The 18,000-nt window shown below is 42.7% G+C and overlaps 1 protein-coding gene across 1 annotated transcript; it reads right to left on the bottom strand.

Moving 5' to 3' along the window:
* Window positions 1-5,881: 5,881 nt before the first annotated feature.
* Window positions 5,882-7,462, bottom strand: LOC131696056 (uncharacterized; the record flags this gene model as incomplete). The annotated part of the gene is made up of 1 exon (XM_058984582.1): window positions 5,882-7,462. A coding segment is annotated over one exon (1,581 nt), but the record flags the coding sequence as incomplete, so codon positions are not given.
* Window positions 7,463-18,000: the final 10,538 nt, after the last annotated feature.

Raw genomic sequence — 18,000 nt, forward strand, 5'->3', positions numbered from 1 at the left:
GAGCACAACGTACCCTTATTCATCCTACTATTTGAGCTAATGCGTTGAATAGAGATAGCAGATACTGCTCTAACTAATGTGTTCAAATGGGTGAGATGAATAGAGGTGCTAAGATGAATTAGGGAGCAGTTACCCTAGTAGTCCACAAAGTCCATGTAAACAGTACTAGTGAACTCTTCAGAAAAGTGAGGTTAATTGTGTCAGTAAAGAACCTAATAGAAGTCAAGATTTTTGAAAGGAAGGTGTTGTAATTTCAATTTTATATAAAAGAAATGTTTCATTTGTCATTTTAGAAATTAAAAGACAAAAAAGTATCAACTGGCTTTTTGACCTAATTAAACAGCAATCGATTGATCTTAATGCAGCCACCCACCCATCAATCTGGTTCAACCAGAATCAGAAAGGGCCAATATTGAACGGCCATGGGAAAGAAAACCGTACCGCCCGTAACCGCCCAACCGTAGTGTATCGGTTCCAGCCAAATTTCGACGATGCGGAATCCCCTCAAACATTCATCCAACCGGAACACACTTCCGTCCGCTTATCGACGAATCAGGAAAACCAAAAATTATACAATTCCCAAACCGTCTCCACCGAAGCATTCACACACGGCGAGGGTGACGCTTCCATCTTGAGCTCTTCCGGAAATGCTCAGAAGACGTATACGAGCAGGAAGAGGCAGTGGAGTGAAAACACGTACACATATCCGATCCGGTTGCTGCTCCCTGAGTCGCACCGTCGTCGTCGTCGCAGTCGTCACCGCCTTCGCTCGGCTTCTTGGCGGCCAGAGCCACTTTTACTGCGCTAGAGTCACGTCGGAATGCGAATCCGTATCGAATGTGCGATTTGCCCTCCTGCATTCCAATGGAGCACTTTCATGCCGATCAAATAGCGTAAGCGGTTTGTTTTCGCTTCCACCTTCCGTTTCTTCCGAGAGCAATAATCGCGTTGCTTAACCGTTACCCAATATCGGTGCTGAGTACCCTCTTCTTCCTCCTTCGTGTTGTTCGTGTTCGTGTGTATGGGGGGAGAGCAAGGTCATGCTTGCTGATGACGTATGGCATCTGGAAAATGTGTGTGGTCGGTTCTTGTTGAATGCTGAATGACGCTGCCTGGCGACGAGTGATGGAAGCGACTGAGAATTCCGAACATTGGCAGGGAGAAGAGGGGGATGAGAAAACGGTAAACCACTTGAAAGAAAGCATTTCTGTTGGCATCAAATACCGGAAGGACGGGGGAACCGACGTAGCTAAATTAAAAATTAGCCAGTAGAGAAGCTGTGGACTTGTCCGTTTGGATGTGCGATGCTTTTATTTTGTTAACTTTTATTTCCGTGGATTAATCCGTTAACACTGGATGAAGTCACCCGCGTCATTAAATGAAGGATGAACTGACTTATTTTATTACATAAATCGATAGAGCTCAGCTTTCTAAACGTAACAATATAGATGTCCAACCCTCAATACTGCAGAACTGGGAGGGAGAAACAGACTCAATAAATGTGAATGTCATAGCCAGCCAGAACGAAACTGTCACTCCGAGCTACAAAAAAGTGTTCATCGAGGAAATGAGAGTATTGTTATCATATGCTTGCTTGAAAATGTTTCCGAACGATGAATTTCCTTGATTTTTTGTCTAGATTGGGTGTAGCAGTAAATATTATTAAAGTTTTTTTTTTGTGATTTTAATGCCATTTTGAAATTAGCCAGATAGATTTTTCGGTAATCCGTGCTGCCACAATCAAATAAATTGTATTTCTATGTATTCAATGATGAATAAGAATTTAGATGCGTTCAAAAGTTTCGAGCATCGTTTTAAGACAATATTGCGATCTTGCTATAATGTAAAATAAACGCTAATTTTATATGTTTTTACACGTTTTTTGGTAATTCAAAAATACTTTTTGGTTTAAAATAATTTATATCATCTTTCTATTTAAAACATGTCATAAAAGCTATTTTCATATCTATAGTAAAGACAAGTAATAATGGTGTAAATCGTGCGAAGAAAGTTTTAAAAATTTGTGACTGATTTAACAATTTTAGAATGAGTGACACCTTGCTAGTCAGATTTGATGGTTCTCCAGTTTAAAGTTTCTTTTGAGAGTATACTGCGAAAATGAAAATCATCAACGGCTTAGATGCATGCTAATAAATATAAACAAAGTTTCGAAAAAAATTGGCAAGTTACTTCGACGTGAAGTTTGACATCGACATAATATTTTTAATGTTCGGGTGCTCATGCAGCTTAATCTGATGATCAGAATCATGAAAAAATTCCATTTCTATCTATTAGTTAAAATCTTACACTTCGAAAGTTATTTGCAAAATAACCTTGGCTAAATTTGACAGTTCGACGGTTAAAATTGTTTGATGATGTAAAAAGAAAGGTGGAAACAGTTTTCTGTACTTTATTTAGGATGGCAATATTTTTCAGTAGTAAATAAAGGGGAAATATAAAAACGAAAACATGTTATATCAAACGTTTTTTCGTTTATTTCATTATATGGATATTTACGTTCCAAGGCTGCAGCCGTACCTATATATATATCTACCTATCAAATACCTATGCATTGGTCAACATTTCACAAATCAGATAAACATGCCTCTACCGGCGAGTTTCCTTATTCAAGGATTCTGTTAGTTAAATTTTTATAAAATTAAATTCTATTTTTCAGATTGAATTTAATGTTGTATCGGTTTTTAATATTCAGTTTAAGCAATTTTTTAGGAAACCGTGGTAGAATGAAGGAGAAGAACGGCACAAAAATCCTATTTTAAAAGTATAAGATTAGACACATCGTTCCGAAATTTGTCCCATTTCACTCGAGTACTGGAAGCAAACTGTCGTCTGACTTTGTCTTCAAATCAATGTAAAGCACCCGGGAAAAAAACTTTCACTGATTTTATACTGTCCCAAGATCCTTTCCATCACACGATTGAAGTCATGTGCCGGTAACACGCTTGCATCAATGACACGCAAAAAGAAATTTGCTCATTTATGCGTCGCCCACCTTGATTGATTTTGGCTGTCGAAAGTTTTCTTGCTTCTTGACAAGTGCTATTATTTACACTTCGTGCGTAGTGTCTGTTTCTCCCTCCCAGCTGCAGAATGATTTGCAATTGATATACTGCGAAAATGTAAACACGTTTTAGTTTGACACTCTCGGTTCTCCACGACGAAGAATTTGGCCACAGGGGTTAGCATTTCATTTGAACTATATAGAACATTGCATGGAAATGTATAACCTCACTTTTCTGACAGTTCAGACAGCTTGTTTACATGGGCTTTTTGATTCCACTCAGTACGAAACCTGGTTCGAACTGCTTTTAAATTCTAAGACCATCTACACAAGCTCGCTGAACTGTCATTTTTTCGAGCATTTTTAGTCATATGACGTCTTCTTACAATGTTCCATTAGGAAATCCACGAAGACATTTGTTTGACAATTCAGTAGGGTTTTTTCAATAAGTTTGTTTTGTTCTGCTCTTGCGAACAGAAAAAATCCCTCCGACGAGCATCTTTCGTTGATCCGATTCGTTTAATGCTGGCTCGAATCGGCGATTTTGTCGGACGTGGCGCTCACCCGAATAACGTCAGAAGAAATAAACAAGAAATAATCAGCTGATCAGAAACGTCTCATGCTCTATCTTGCAATGAATCTTAACAGAAGGGTCCCTATTACTGGCTCGAATCAAAACTCGTAGAAATGTCAATTGACGATAGGCGGCCACTTCGCCCGGCGGATCCTCAGCGGCTCTGCGCCGCTTCGATTCCTAGGCCTCGGTTAAGCGGCTAAGCCGCATCGCACTGGTACACCTTAAACAGAGGTTCCTGAAGGGTACCGGATGGTTACCGGAACCCAGTAAAGTTCAACCGAAAATGAGCCGGAATTCTGGCTGATTCTAATTCGTATTCTGGCTTCAGTGACAATCGATTCCTAAAATTTAATCTGGGAAATAAAAATTTTCTGGCAACGCTCCGACATCCCGTTGAACTCTTGCTATTTCACCACCTGGGTGCCAGTTTGACGCTACGGAATGAACATTGTTTACTTTCGACAAGTTTTGATTCGAGCCAGCCCTTTCTATAGCCATAAAAATAGCACAGACTAACAGACATAACACTGAGGAATTTCTTCAAAAAAAAAAAATCGATCCGTCAATTTTCGACTGGATGTTGTTAGCTCGAATCAAAACTTGTCGAAAGTAAACAAAGTTCATTTCATATCGTCAACCTGGCGCCCAGGTGGTGAAATCGTTAGAATTCAACGGGATGCTGGGGCGTTGCCAGAAAATTTTTCTTTCCAGATTAAATTTTACTAAACTTCCCAGTTAAGTTCAGCCAGAATGCTGGCTGGTTCTAAGTCGTATTCCGGTCTAGGAACCGAAGCGGTGCAAAGCCGCTGAGGTTCCGCCGTGCGAGGTGGCCACCGACCCGCCTTCGGAAGCAAGCGAGCCTGTGATCCACACGTTTGCCCGGCTTACTCAAACATAGGAGCTATCCCTAGTTTAAGTCCGACTGAGCGGTAGCGAAGTCGGACAGCACGCGCAAAAGCGATGTGGCGTAGCCACATTGGGTGGTGGACACAAAATAAAATTGGCAACGCTAGCAAAATGTAAACACAAATGAACACTCCGGATGAACCTATCGTCAATTGACATTTCGACGAGTTTTGATTCGAGCCAATAATATGGGCCCCAATTTTCCTAGAACAATAGCTCCACCTTTTATACACGGTCCCAAAAACTCATTTGTTAAAGGGTATCCCCTCAGGCTTGGGAACAATTTTTCACTAGTGGTCTATCCCCACTTGTTCATAAGTCAGTGGCGCCATCATACCAAAAGCGGCCACAGTTCCAACTACAAATATTTAAAATAACTGCTATAGCGGGAGAAGCATTGTTTTTAAGTGTTATGTCTATTAATCTGTAGATATAGTCTTCCGAAATCGATTTAGTTGATTGTTTATTATTTTTTACGCCATCTGGTCGTAACATTCAATCAGCGAATCAGTCATTGACAGTTTAGTATAAAGTTCTACCAGTTGAATACGATTCAGAATGAGATTTAAGTTTAATGCAGTTTCACACGCCATGGGGCTAGTTTCGTACGATGTTAAACCGGTAGTATTGATTTGGATTGTATCAACTTTCATCGTATCAACAGATGGCGCTCCATGTTGCTGTTGTGTGATTTGCTGTGCTCAATCAGTCGCTGAACGATGCACATGTGACAGTTCACTCAACGACGATAAGCCTTCCAGTTTGTATCAATGGAATGGAAGCGAACTTGAGGGCGTTAATGAACTAGATGACGATACGTCTTCTAATTGGAACCTACGAGACGGTACGGAACTGGATGAAGATAAGACTTCTAGTTGGAGTAACCATTGGGACCAAAGCGAACTTGACTATAATAATGAATTCGACGACGATTTGTCCTCTAGTAAGGACGTAAGTGAACTCGAAGATGAGAGTGAATTTGACGATCAATCTTCTAGGTGGTTTCTAGAGGATGCAAGTGAACTCGATGGTTCTAGTGAACGTGAACTCATCAACGATAGGGAACTAGAAGATGATTCGCCGTCTAACTGGAACCGAATAAGAGTTCGTGTGACCATTGTGACACCATCATCAGCTGAATCATCAAGCACAGGAACAGGTTACGGTGGAGATGCAAGTCAGGGTGTGGGTGTTGGTGTAGGTGTGGGCGTAGGTACAGGTGTTGGTGTAGGTGTAGGTGCAGGTGTGGGTGTCGGTGTTGGTGTAGGTGTAGGTGCAGGTACAGGTACAGGTGCAGGTGTAGGTGTAGGTGTAGGTGCAGGTGCTAATCTTGGTGCAGGTGAAGGTTTTGGTGAAGGTGTCGGTGAAGCTGCAGGTTACGGTGCAGGCGAAGGTGCCGGTGTAGGTGAAGGTGGAAGTGTAGTTGCAGGTGTAGGTGATTGGGGTTCACTTGAAGGTAAATTTGCAGGAATAGATGAAAGTGCAAATGTAGGTGGAGGTGCAGGTGTAGATGTAGGTTCAGGTGCAGGTGTAAATGTGGGTGGGGGTGTAAATCTAGGAGCAGGTGTAGGCGTAAGTGGAGGTGCAGGTGTAGGTATAGATTCAGGTATAGGTTTAGGTGGAGGTGTAAATCTAGAAGCAGATGTAGGCGTAGGTGGAGGTGCTGGTGTAGGCGTAGGTGTAGGTGGGGGTGTAGAGTTAGGAGCAGGTGTAGGTGTTGGTGGAGGTGCAGGCATAGGCGCAAGTGTTGGAGTAGGAGTAGGTAGAGGTGTAGGTGGAGGTGTAGGTGCAGGTGTAGGCGGAGGTTTAGGTTCAGCTGCAGGTGAAGGTGTTGGTGGAGGTGTAGACCTAGGAGAAGGTGTAGGCGTAGGTGGAGGTTCAGGGGTAGGCGCAGGTGTAGGCGTAGGTGGAAGTGTAGATCTAGGAGCAGGTGTAGGCGTAGGTGTCGGTGCAGGTGCTGGTGTAGGTAGAGGTGTAGGTTCAGGTGCAGTTGTAGGTGGAGGTGTTGGTTTAGGTGTAGGTGGAGGTGTCGATCTAGGAGCAGGTGTAGGCGTAGGTGGAGGTGCAGGCGTAGGCGCAGGTGTAGGTGTAGGTGGAGGTGTAGATCTAGGAGCAGGTGTAGGCGTAGGTGTCGGTGCAGGTGCAGGTGTAGGTGGAGGTGAAGGTGCAAGTGTAAGTGTAGGTGGAGGTGCCGGCGTAGGTGCAGGTGCAGGTGTAAATGTAGGTGGAGGTTCAGGTGTAGGTGGAGGTTCAGGTGTAGGTTCAAGTAAAGGTCTAGGCGCAGGTGTAGGTGGAGGTACAGGTATAGGTGGAGCTGCAGGAGTAGGTGCAGGAGTAGGTATAGGTAGAGGTGTAGGTGTAGGTGCAGGAGTAGGTACAGGTGAAAGTGCAGGAGTAGGTGCAAGTGTAGGTGAAGGGAGCGCATCTAAAGGTAAAGTTGCAGGAGTAAGTGAAGGTGCTGGTGTAGGTGGAGCGACAGGAGTAGGTGCGGGAGTAGGTACAAGTGAAGGTGCTGGTGTAAGTACAGGCGCAGGTGTAGGTGCAGGAGTAGGTACAGGTGAAGGTGGAGGTTCAAGTGTAGGCGCAGGTCTAGGTACAGGTGAAAGTGCAGGAGTAGGTGCAAGTGTAGGTGTAAGTGTAGGTAAAGGAAGCGCATCCCAAGGTAAAGTTACAGGAGTAGGTAAAGGTGCTGGTATAGGTACAGATGTAGATTCAGGTGCAGGATTAGGTGCTGGTGTGAGTGCAGGAGCGGGAACAAGTCTAGTTTCGGGTGGAAAAGGAGCAGTAAATATAGGAACCAATCCAGCTACAGCTGGTGCTCGACCAGTAGATGCTGGAACAAGTTCAGTTTCAGCTGGAAATGGAGCAGGAACAAATGGAGTTACAGTTGGAGCTGGAGTAGAACCGATTGGAACAAGTCCAACTACAACTGGAAGTGGAGCAGGGCAGATAGGAACAAGTCATGTTGCAGCTGGTGGTGAAACAATGAATATAGGAATAAATCAAGTTACAAATATATACGTTGGATCAAATCAAGTATCCGCCGGAGGTGGAGCAGTACAAGTTGGAACAAACTCAGCTTCAGATGGAGGACTTGTCCATGGTCATAAGAGGCATCGGCAAAGAAAGGGACGATTGACAAGACCCCGATCCAGGCAACGGAGGACCAGACCTTCTGCTGCGGATTAGAGGGAAGAAAAGGTTGACCAGAAAAAGCAACAATCTATGCACAATAAGGAGGAAAGGGATATTGTTAAATCAATTTCACGGCACGGGTTTAATTTTAGTTGAGTTTACTCGCCCTAATGTTAGGAGAATTAATTGTGGAAAATATACAAAGCTGGTTAATATTAATATTAGAAGTCAAATTTCTATGTGGCTGCTTCGTTCAGTCTACTTTTTTACTTCTGCCCTAGCCCGAACTACAAACCAACATCTCGACGCAGAGTGTGCATCGATTCAACAACACTCAAGGCGCCGTTGTCACTCTTGCCGACATAAGAAAAGTTGACGAAAATGTACTGTCGCGTTTCAAAAGTGCGGTTGTTTACTTCAAATGTTGTGTGGGGTGGAATATTTTTGACGTAAAACTACTTCCACAGACAATACTAACTTTTCGAAGAAGAGAGATGGAATAGCGAGATGTACGGAAGAATCATTGCAAATTGGCTGTTCTACAACTTTGTGGAAGACATCCAATTTCTATCTCTCTCCGTTGAACTGTGGAACTAAATTGTTCTAACCAAAACATGACTCGTATTATTAACTATAATTCTTCTGAACGTACTATTCGGCTGAACCTACAGAAAATGCTATATAGTCGGGTTTCTTCGTGTAAATTGCCGAAAAATCGCTTACAAACTTCAGACACGTTGGTCCGGTAGCTAGATTTGTCCGAATTGCTTCAAAATTAGAGCAAGTGCTCCTGGTGGGAGAAGGAATCGACTCAGGGGTGGGCCGATGGGGGTAATTTTTTTCTTATCACTCTATTGTTTTCATGTTCGCCATTTTTCCGATTTCACCGATGCCAGGATCTTCTGAGCACCAAAACTCGACCCTGACCATTTTTTTTTCGTGGCATGCAAGCCTGCTCTAGTAACCGAATGCTTGCAGCGGCTACACGTCAAAATAGGAAACGGTAGGAAAGCCTAGAGAAAAATATGAAACATCGGCACGAACGGAAAGATACTCGTGGAAGCTAAAGAACACGTTATTAGGAACGGCATGTGAAAGTTTTACAAAACGTGGGCAGATCCTACTACAATGAGGATATAAAATAAGGATGTGAAGGCCGCCATTCTTTCACTGCACTATGGTAAGATGGTACCGACACAAGTGCACTAGTCGATCAGAAAATACCCGTATTTGGATTGGTGAAAAATCACTTGAAACTACACTACATACCGTCAAACCGAAAGTATTTTCGGTACCGTCCGAAATGTGATACGTTTCCTACGGACGTTGAACGACGTGCGAAAAGTTCTTCAATAGCTGAAAAATGATAAGTCTGCTGTGACGAACGCAATCCTGGTCGAACTTCCAGAAATCAGAAGTAATCGGCTGTCCGAAGCAATCAGCTGCATGAACGGGATGATCTCGGTGGATTGGATGTGTAATAACTAACGAGGCATAACGATCCTCTATATCGCCTATAAGATACTCTCCCGTGTTCTGTTTAGCACAATCCGCCCGTTGCCTGAATCGATCGACTGAGGTCAACGGCGGAGAAGAAGATCCTGAATAAATTTAATCTTTCAAGAATACACTTTGACGATTTATCATCTGTTTGTGGATTTCATGGCAGTCCACGATTCATTAATATGGAACGTACCAGCCCGATAATGCTTGTATATGATATAGCACAAAAACTATCAGCGTAAAGCGTCAGAATAACGAGACAGGTCTCCGGCAAGAGACCGATAGGATTCACACGATGCACTTCGAAATTTGTAGTTCGCCATAGCGGTACAAATATTTGGTGTGATATTTGCATCATTGACGTTCATCGCAGAGCAAACTCAACTTCAATGGAATACCTTTTAACGGTAGACGGCTGGATGTTGTTGGCTGGAATCAAAATTCGTCAAATGTAAACAAAGTTCATTCAGTAGTGTCAAACTGGCGCCCAGGTGGGCAAAAGCGTTAGAGTTCAATGTTTAGGAAACTTTCGGTAACCATTCTGTACCCTTCAGGAAGCTCTTTTTAAGGTGTACCAGTACAACGCGGCTTAGCTGTATAACCGAGGCCTACGAACCGAAATGGCACAAAACCACTGAGGATCTGCCGGGCGAGGTGGCCGCCGACCCGTAGCCACATTGCGAGGTGAAATCAAAATATGAAATTGGCAACGCTAGCGAAATGTAAACACAATTAAACACTCCGGATCGATCGAGAAACCGATGAACTGACATTATAAAGTAAAAAAACCGCGAATATACTCTATTTGTTGAGACCCAAGTAGATATAACCCCTAAGTATAATTTGCATCCATTAATTATCATTTAACGTCCGATTCATTTGCCATATAAATGAAATCGATTATGCATTTCGGACCTACAATCCATTTGCAAACATCTGAGCCTCGCAAAATGTAATCGAAATTGTTAGTAGATCGATTTTACGGAAAAAATACGGCGCACAAATTTTCACAGATTCTTCCAAATGCTGATAATGGATTTAAAAAAGTGTACCTGGCATCCCTGCGATTTGCTCTCACGGCGCTTGATCATCTGCGCATGCGCAGATAGCAAACAGACGCGCGCGCATCTCATCGGCGATGTTTTTTAGGTGCTCAATTCACTAGGTTCAGTTCATCGGTGACAGCGATGTCAGATCTACGGAAATCTCCGTAGATCTACGGATTTGGAGGTTTTCTACGGATCTACGGATCCGTAGATAAAATCTACGGAAATGCATTTTTTTCTACGGAAATCTACGGATTTATCTCAGTGTACTTTTGAAGAAGGTTGCCAATGATCGACAGTTATTTTTTTTCTATTGGAAAATCATCTTAACAAAATGGAGAATCCGCAAAACCACGTTGTGCGATAATAAATACCAGCGATCGAAAATTCAACTCGAGAATATAGACCCTGCTTTATAAAACGCCTTCCAAAAGTTATACCGCATTTCGGCGATAATGAGTCGGGGAAATTATATGTAGTTCAAATCAATAAATCCAGTAAAGTCGTATTGAATAGAATTTAATTTATTGTTTCATCTGCAAATGATAAATTGTTTATTTCATAGAATTCAAGCAACGTTTTCTCACCTCTGTTGACAAATCGATATCTTGGATCCAGATAACTGTTTTAATTCGTATATTTGATTCGTGCACGCAGCCTGACAGCTGATTTGTCGAACGATTCGCGCTGGTTCAGGCAAAAGCAAAAAGGACACTGAGTATCGTGACAGTTGTCTTTGATTGTTGGAAATATTGGTTGACCAACCTCGGCGCGGCTTGATGTAAATATGAATATCTGTAGCACTTTTTAAGACGAAATGCTATTGAGAAGCACAACTGGAAATCTCGAATGGCAAAACGCGATCCAAAATCAGCTGGGTATTTCTCCGATGTCATTGATGTCAGGACCTTCTGAGAAACGAACGTCACCTCTGACCATGTTCTGGTGTTGTGTGGGATTTGTACTTGACCAAACTAGAAGGCGAATGCTTACAGCGGTTATACGTAAAAAAGGAGCGATATGGTCGTCCACATCGTACGAATGAGGGTACAACAAAAATGAGGAAAGCTTTGCCATGAATGACGCGTGAAAGCGATCAACAACACGATAAGGAAAAACTTTTATTACTAAAGAAATTAGAGTTAGCTAAATCTTCCAGCAACCATCGTCACGTTAAAACATGTTCGAAATTTGTGCATAGCTCGTGCCTCACTAGATCAATTTATCTACAGTAACAGCATGACACATCTTTATAAACAGGATTAAGTTAAGATTAAGGTCCCCGCCTACAAGGAGGGCGGTGCAATCGACGGAAGACTACATGATTTGTCTCCTGGTACACCTGACGGCGTTATCCGTAGATTCATGTCGAAAGACGATGAAGTTGTCTCCGATAAAGACGTGTTCAGGAATTTTTCCCCATTTCCCACGCTGTCCGGGTTGTGAAAATGCGGATAGACCACTCTATTCCTTTCTTCGTGACTCTGGAAAATGGAACCAACTGGCACATATGGTGTTAAGTCAGACCGGACTAAGTGACAAAATATTGATTTCGACAGACTATTTCCCTTCCGGTCGTGAGTGAGGGACCGTATCAGTATTCCGATCTCCGTCAGCTACTGCGTTTCGCCGATAATCACCAACCAATTCTTGTCGATCCGTTGGCGGCTTTTGGTATTGATCGCTCAATCTTGTCCATCGCATTGGGACAACAGAGCTTTGCCAAGGAGATACGTCAACTCGAAACCGTCGGAAAAGTCCACCGTAAATCCAAACGATGGCAGATGCACCCGCAACTTGTTGACGGCATTATTCATGACGGCGGCCGGCTTCACAATTTTTGCATTACTTGTCTACGAAAAACACCCGATCGTCCTCCCCAAACACCGTCTTGCCGAGATGATCGCTAAGAGGAAACACTACAAGAAGCTCCATGCCGGTGCCAGCCGGCTACTGTCTTCGCTGCGTCAAAGATTCTGGACTCTCGGGGGACGGTGTACACTGCAGCGTGGTCTGCGCACGTATCAATCCCAAAACTTTGCAGCAGCTGATCTGCCTTCTGTTGACATCAAACAGTCGAACCCGTTCCAGAATGTAAACTTGGTTGGGCCAATGTACGTGAGAACGTCACTCCAAAATAAGAGATCGCCATTCTTCAAAGCCTACATCACCGTCCACGTATGTATGGCTGCTAAAGTCGTGCACTTGGACCTTTTTTCAGATTTAACTACCGGCGCATTCATTGCGAGCCAGCGAAGATTCGTCGGAAAATCCTCGGATATATACAGCGATAATGCTACGAACTTCGTTGGAGCACAGCGAAAACTAGAAGAACTGCGGGAGCTTTTCTGAACCCAAGTTCACCAAGGTTTAGCAGCTAACAAATGCACAGTCGGCGGAATACAGTTCCACTTCAGCCCACCTCGCTCTCCCACATTCGGTGGAATCTGGGAAACCAGCGTAAAGTTCGTGGAACCTCTGCTTCGCAAAATTCTTGGAAATGCTCACTTAACCGAACCCGAATTGCAAACCGCATTAGTTCATCACGCCGTTGCCGGACTATCCTTCCGATGAGCTTGCCCTGACTCCAGGACATTTCATGATCGATTGTCCGCTGAGTGCGGCATCCGATCAAGATTGCCGCGAAGTTCCGGAATCCAGATTGTCTCGAAGGGAACGAGTACAACAGCTAACTCAGCACTTCTGGACTCGTTGGCACAAGGAGTATCTCGCCACGCTGCATAATCGCTGCCACTATGGACAACCTAGCAACGATATTGTCGCTCTTAAAGATGAGAGGACAGTGCCGTTGAAATGGCCCCTGGGACGCCTGCTCCGCGTTCATCCCGGCCCCGATGGTCGTGTTCGTGTCGCTACCGTGAAGTTGATCTTCGGCAGCGTTCAACGCGCCATACCGGGGCTCTACTTACTTCCGGTTGCAGTCGCGCCATCCAGTGTAGCACCGAGCCCTGCGTCAACAACGCTAAAGGGCGAACACGAAATTATTGCGACACCGAAAATGTCATGCCAATTTTCTCATAATGTTTAAAATCAAACCAAAATTTTAGGGTAGTTTCATACATATATTTGCTTCAAAAATCAAAAGAAAAGTTAATCGATGGAGCCTTGAGTGTGAAATTGAACGCATTTTCGCTTGTTGCCCTCCATCAAAGTTTTTACAGTGTCATCCGGTACCAGTTTCTCAGTTTTTTCCATTTTCTTAACATGTCTTTCTCGTCTTTGACTGTCTTCTTGCTCTTCCGAAGTTCCCGCTTCATCATTGCCCAGTACTGCTCCTCCGGGCGCAGCTCCGGACAGTTTGGCGGATTCATGTCCTTTGGAACAAAATAGACAGAATTGGCCTCATACCACTCCAGGACACTTTTAGAATAGTGGCATGATGCCAAATCTGGCCAAAATATCGGATTTGTAGATCTCGCCATTTATTGTGCCCTTTGTCACGAAAGGCTCAGTCCGCAAGAGCAGATGGCCTGCCAAATGAGATATTTGGAGGCGAACTTCGACATTCTCTTTTTCTTAAATTTGTCGTCCACATAGAACTGGCTCTTGGCGGTGAAAAACTCCAACCCCGGAATTTGCTTAAAATCGGCTTTTATATACGTTTCGTCGTCCATCACACAGCAGCCATATTTTGTCAGCATATTCTCGTAGAGCTTCCGTGCCCGAGTTTTAGCCGTCGATTGTTGCCGCTCATCGCGGTTTGGGAAGTTCTGTACCATGGATGTATGTAGTCCAGCTCTCTTCTTTGCATTCTGGACGTAGCTCTGCGACATGCCGATCTTTTTAGCCAAATCACGGCTTGAGACGTTGGGATTTGCTTTAATCATCCGCTTCACCTTTCCCTCCGTCTTTTTGTTCTCCGGTCCCGGTTTTCTTCCAACACCGCTTCAACACTCTGGAGATGGTTGAATGGTGAATGTTCAACCTTTTTCCCAACTACCGGTGCGACAGGTCAGGACATTCCAGGTGTTTGGAAAGAATTTGTTCTCTCGACTCGCGTTGGTTCATTTCATTTTCGTTGAATCGAAAAACACGACTTTGAGTTTGACAGCATGTAAACAATACACATCAATGAGAAAGTGTGCAAAATTTGGTTGATGTTTACCCAATGGTAAAAAAGTTATGCCCTGTTGAATGTATCGCAATAATTTCGTGTTCGCCCTTTAGATGAAGGCCCTTGCTCGAAAAAAAGAGCCGCCGAACGAGCTCCGGGCCCCTACTCGGAGAAATGAGTCGCCAGACGAGATCCTGGTCCTCCTTTACAGCACACCAACCCCGGACAGTATCCTGCAATTGGAACCGACGAAACTACGAAGAAAGCAAGTTGAGAGAAGGCTTGTACTGCCAAGGCGAATCCACTCCGTATCCCGCTGAATGTTAATCACTATGAAGATTCCGTCGCCTACTACAAATGGAATCCCCTAATAAGCAAGAAGGTTTGGTTCAATATGTAACAATAGATGTACTTGAACTGCTATAAAAATATATTTAATTTATTATTCATCCATATATACAAAGAAACGAAATATTTCATAAAAAATTGTTGCATTCCTACAGTCGTTTGACTCTCGTGCCAAAACAAAGAGTTCGTTTCCCTATACTCGTCAGCTACCCAGAGCTTCTGTGCTTGGCTAACCGAGACATCACTCGGTACCTGCCAGTTGCTTTAGGCGTTCACATATGTTGTGTGAACTGTTTGGATTTAGTATCTAACTGGCACCAATTTGAAATTAGTTTGGATATATAAGGTCTGTTCCAGTACCGGGAGAAATTGGAAGTACTCCGGAGAAAATCGTTCCTGTACTCTCTTCTTCTCTTTTTTCTTCTTATGGTAGTAAACCGGAGTAAAAAGGAGCAAAGATTTTTTGCTCCTGTTTACTCCGGAGTGACTTCCGTGTACTGGAACAAACCTATAGTCTAACTAGTAGCAAGTTGGAGTCGGTTACTGACGAGTGGAACACGCAACATTCATTAGAAGTTTATTCTGGGAACACTAGACACAAAGCGAAAATGGAATCAGCATCTGAAAACAGCAGTGCTAACCAAATAAATTCCCAACATGAATTAAGTTTTGTGAACTTTAAACAAGAACCTTTTTGCTACTCAACTAACTGACATTTTTCAACGGAAAAAAATGCAATACCTTCTTTGCTACGTGAAGTTCGTTCAATCCAACAAATGGCTAGAGGTCATAGAGGCCCGGCGAGTTACGATTGTTTAGTTATAAAGTGCTTGTTCATGAAAGTAAAAATGTTTGAATGTTTTCAGTAGTTCTTCAACAATTTCAGAAACATTTTCACCACTTTATAACAAAAGAGAATTTTGTAAAATCCTTCGTTCTCGAAGGGCGAATCGCGAATATACTCTATTTATTGAGAATCAAGTAAATATAACCTCTAAATACAATTTTTAGCCTCCATTTTACGTACAAATGAGATAGGAAAAAGTTCGCTTAGATATCTTCAACGTCAGTTTCATTGGATAACACAAGCAAGCAAATTATAGTTCAATAACACGATTCCTTGCGTTGTTTGCAATATAAATGAAATCGAACATTCATTTCCGGACCTACAATCCATTTACAAATTTCTGAGGGCCGCAAGGTGTATTCAACAATGTTGTTAAAACGATTTTAATAAAAAAATATGGTGCACAAATTTTCACAGATTCTTCCAAATGCTGATAATACATTTTTCAAAATGTAACCTGGCAGCCCTACGATTTACTCTCACGGTGCCCAGTTCAAAAGGACAAGTTGCTGGCTAACGGGGGGCTGTTTGCCAACTCGGATGCGCTAATTGCCTTCAATTTGCCAGCAATTTGCTGGCAATCGGGGGCTATTTCAAATGCAACATTTGGGCGATTTGACGCCCTACCCGCCCTTAAATCGCCCCCGAATCGCCCAGGGAATGCGCCATTTAATTGCCCTTAATTGCCTAATATAAAAATTACAAATAATACTTATTTTCGGATTCATTATCTAGTCACATAAACTTATCAGTATACTAGGTAATCACCATCAAACTATAGGAAGAATCAATGGTAAAATTGGTATTGCACACCAAAACTTACCACAATCTGACTTTCATTAAGACTTTAGGTCACAGATCTTGTTCCACTATGCTTCCACACGATGTCACAATTTCCCACATTCTTTGGCTAAATGAAGTGCACTAGACAAACAAAGTACAAGGGAGAACACACCAATTGTTCAAAAAACAATTTCAAGCTTAAGCCAAACATGAACCGCCATGTTTGAAAAATGCACAAAACAACCAAGTCCATTTCAGCCGCCAGAAAATTTGTCTAAGTATTGAAATTGCTTTTAAATCGCATTCGTAAATTGCATTTCTTCCTAGGGGCAATTAGCACAGGCGAGTTGAGTCAAACGTCAAACTTTTTAAATCGCCTGACCATGTTCGTACGCATTTTTTTTGACTGGGTGTTAATGCTTGATCATCTGCGCATGCGCAGATAGCAAACAGACGCGCGTGCATCTCATCAGCGATGATTTTTGCAGTCAGTTCACTAGTTCAGTTCATTAGCGATCGCGGTCAGGGTTACCAAAAACACAGAATAATCTGTATTTATGCAGATTTTTCAGCCATTTTTAGACCAAGAATCTGTATGTGAAGATATACAGATTTTTGCGTGTATGTGCAGATATACAGATTTTTGAGAAGTGATGTTACAAAACCTATTTTAGAAATATATTTTTTAGCTTCAGTAATACTTCCTCTGTGTCTCTTTCAGCTTAGCCCGCTATGTTAGGCTGTGCACGCTGACGAAGTCGACTTAAAAATACTTTTACTGCTAGCCGTGTTTACAAGCTTTGCTTCACAGTTTAATGGCAGTGTTGATAAACACGGCTCACAATAAAAGTCATTATTTATGTCGACTTCGTCCGCGTGCACAGCCTAATTAAAATATATCTGACACATTCTTTTGTGACGTTACAACATTCGACAAATGTTATAGATTTATCAAATGAACGCCTACATCAAAACTTATTACAGATTCAGAAAGTAGACAAAATTTCACGAAAGATTCAATAAACATTAACTTGCTTGACTGATTTAAACCACAGGAATTAATATCTTCGATAGATAATCCACCAAAAGGTTAAACGACTCAACTGATTCACTACAGATATCGACATAGATTCTTCGTGGAGTAAATACAGATGAAAAGATTTTTTAGGACAAAAATACAGATTTAATTTTGGCAACCCTGATCGCGATACGGTTCGGTTCGCTTCGATTTAATGACACGATACAATATGTGTTATGTGCACCCGCGTCGGTTTACTGGAAGTTTCCGTAGGAAACGTATCACATTTCGGACGGTACCGAAAATACCCTCGGTTTGATGGTATATAGTGTAGTTTCAAGTATTTTTTCACCAATCGAAATACGGGTACCTATCGCGTATTTGCTGGTCGGTTGACTTGTGTCGGTGATAGAGCCGTCTTACCATAGGGCAGTAAAAGAATGGCGGTCTTCACATCAATACATAGAGTGCACAATTTTCGGCGGTAGAAAAGTTCGTCGGAAAGGTGAAAATCAAATGCAAAAGCAGAGTAAAGTGTTGTGTTCTTCTTCATTTGTGCTTGTTGCCTATGTGATGTCCATTTGCCACTTTGCCCATTACGCAAGTGTTGTGTTAAAATTCAGTTTGAACGTGGACATTAAGGTAGGCCTTTTACACGCTCGATGTATATGATCGTGCTCAGTAGGCTTGTGATGTTCGCTGAGCGTGTCGCGAAGAAAAGTGAGCTCACTGTGAGTTCA

Source organism: Topomyia yanbarensis, unplaced genomic scaffold (assembly GCF_030247195.1).
Source record: "Topomyia yanbarensis strain Yona2022 unplaced genomic scaffold, ASM3024719v1 HiC_scaffold_655, whole genome shotgun sequence".
Taxonomy (NCBI): domain Eukaryota; kingdom Metazoa; phylum Arthropoda; class Insecta; order Diptera; family Culicidae; genus Topomyia; species Topomyia yanbarensis.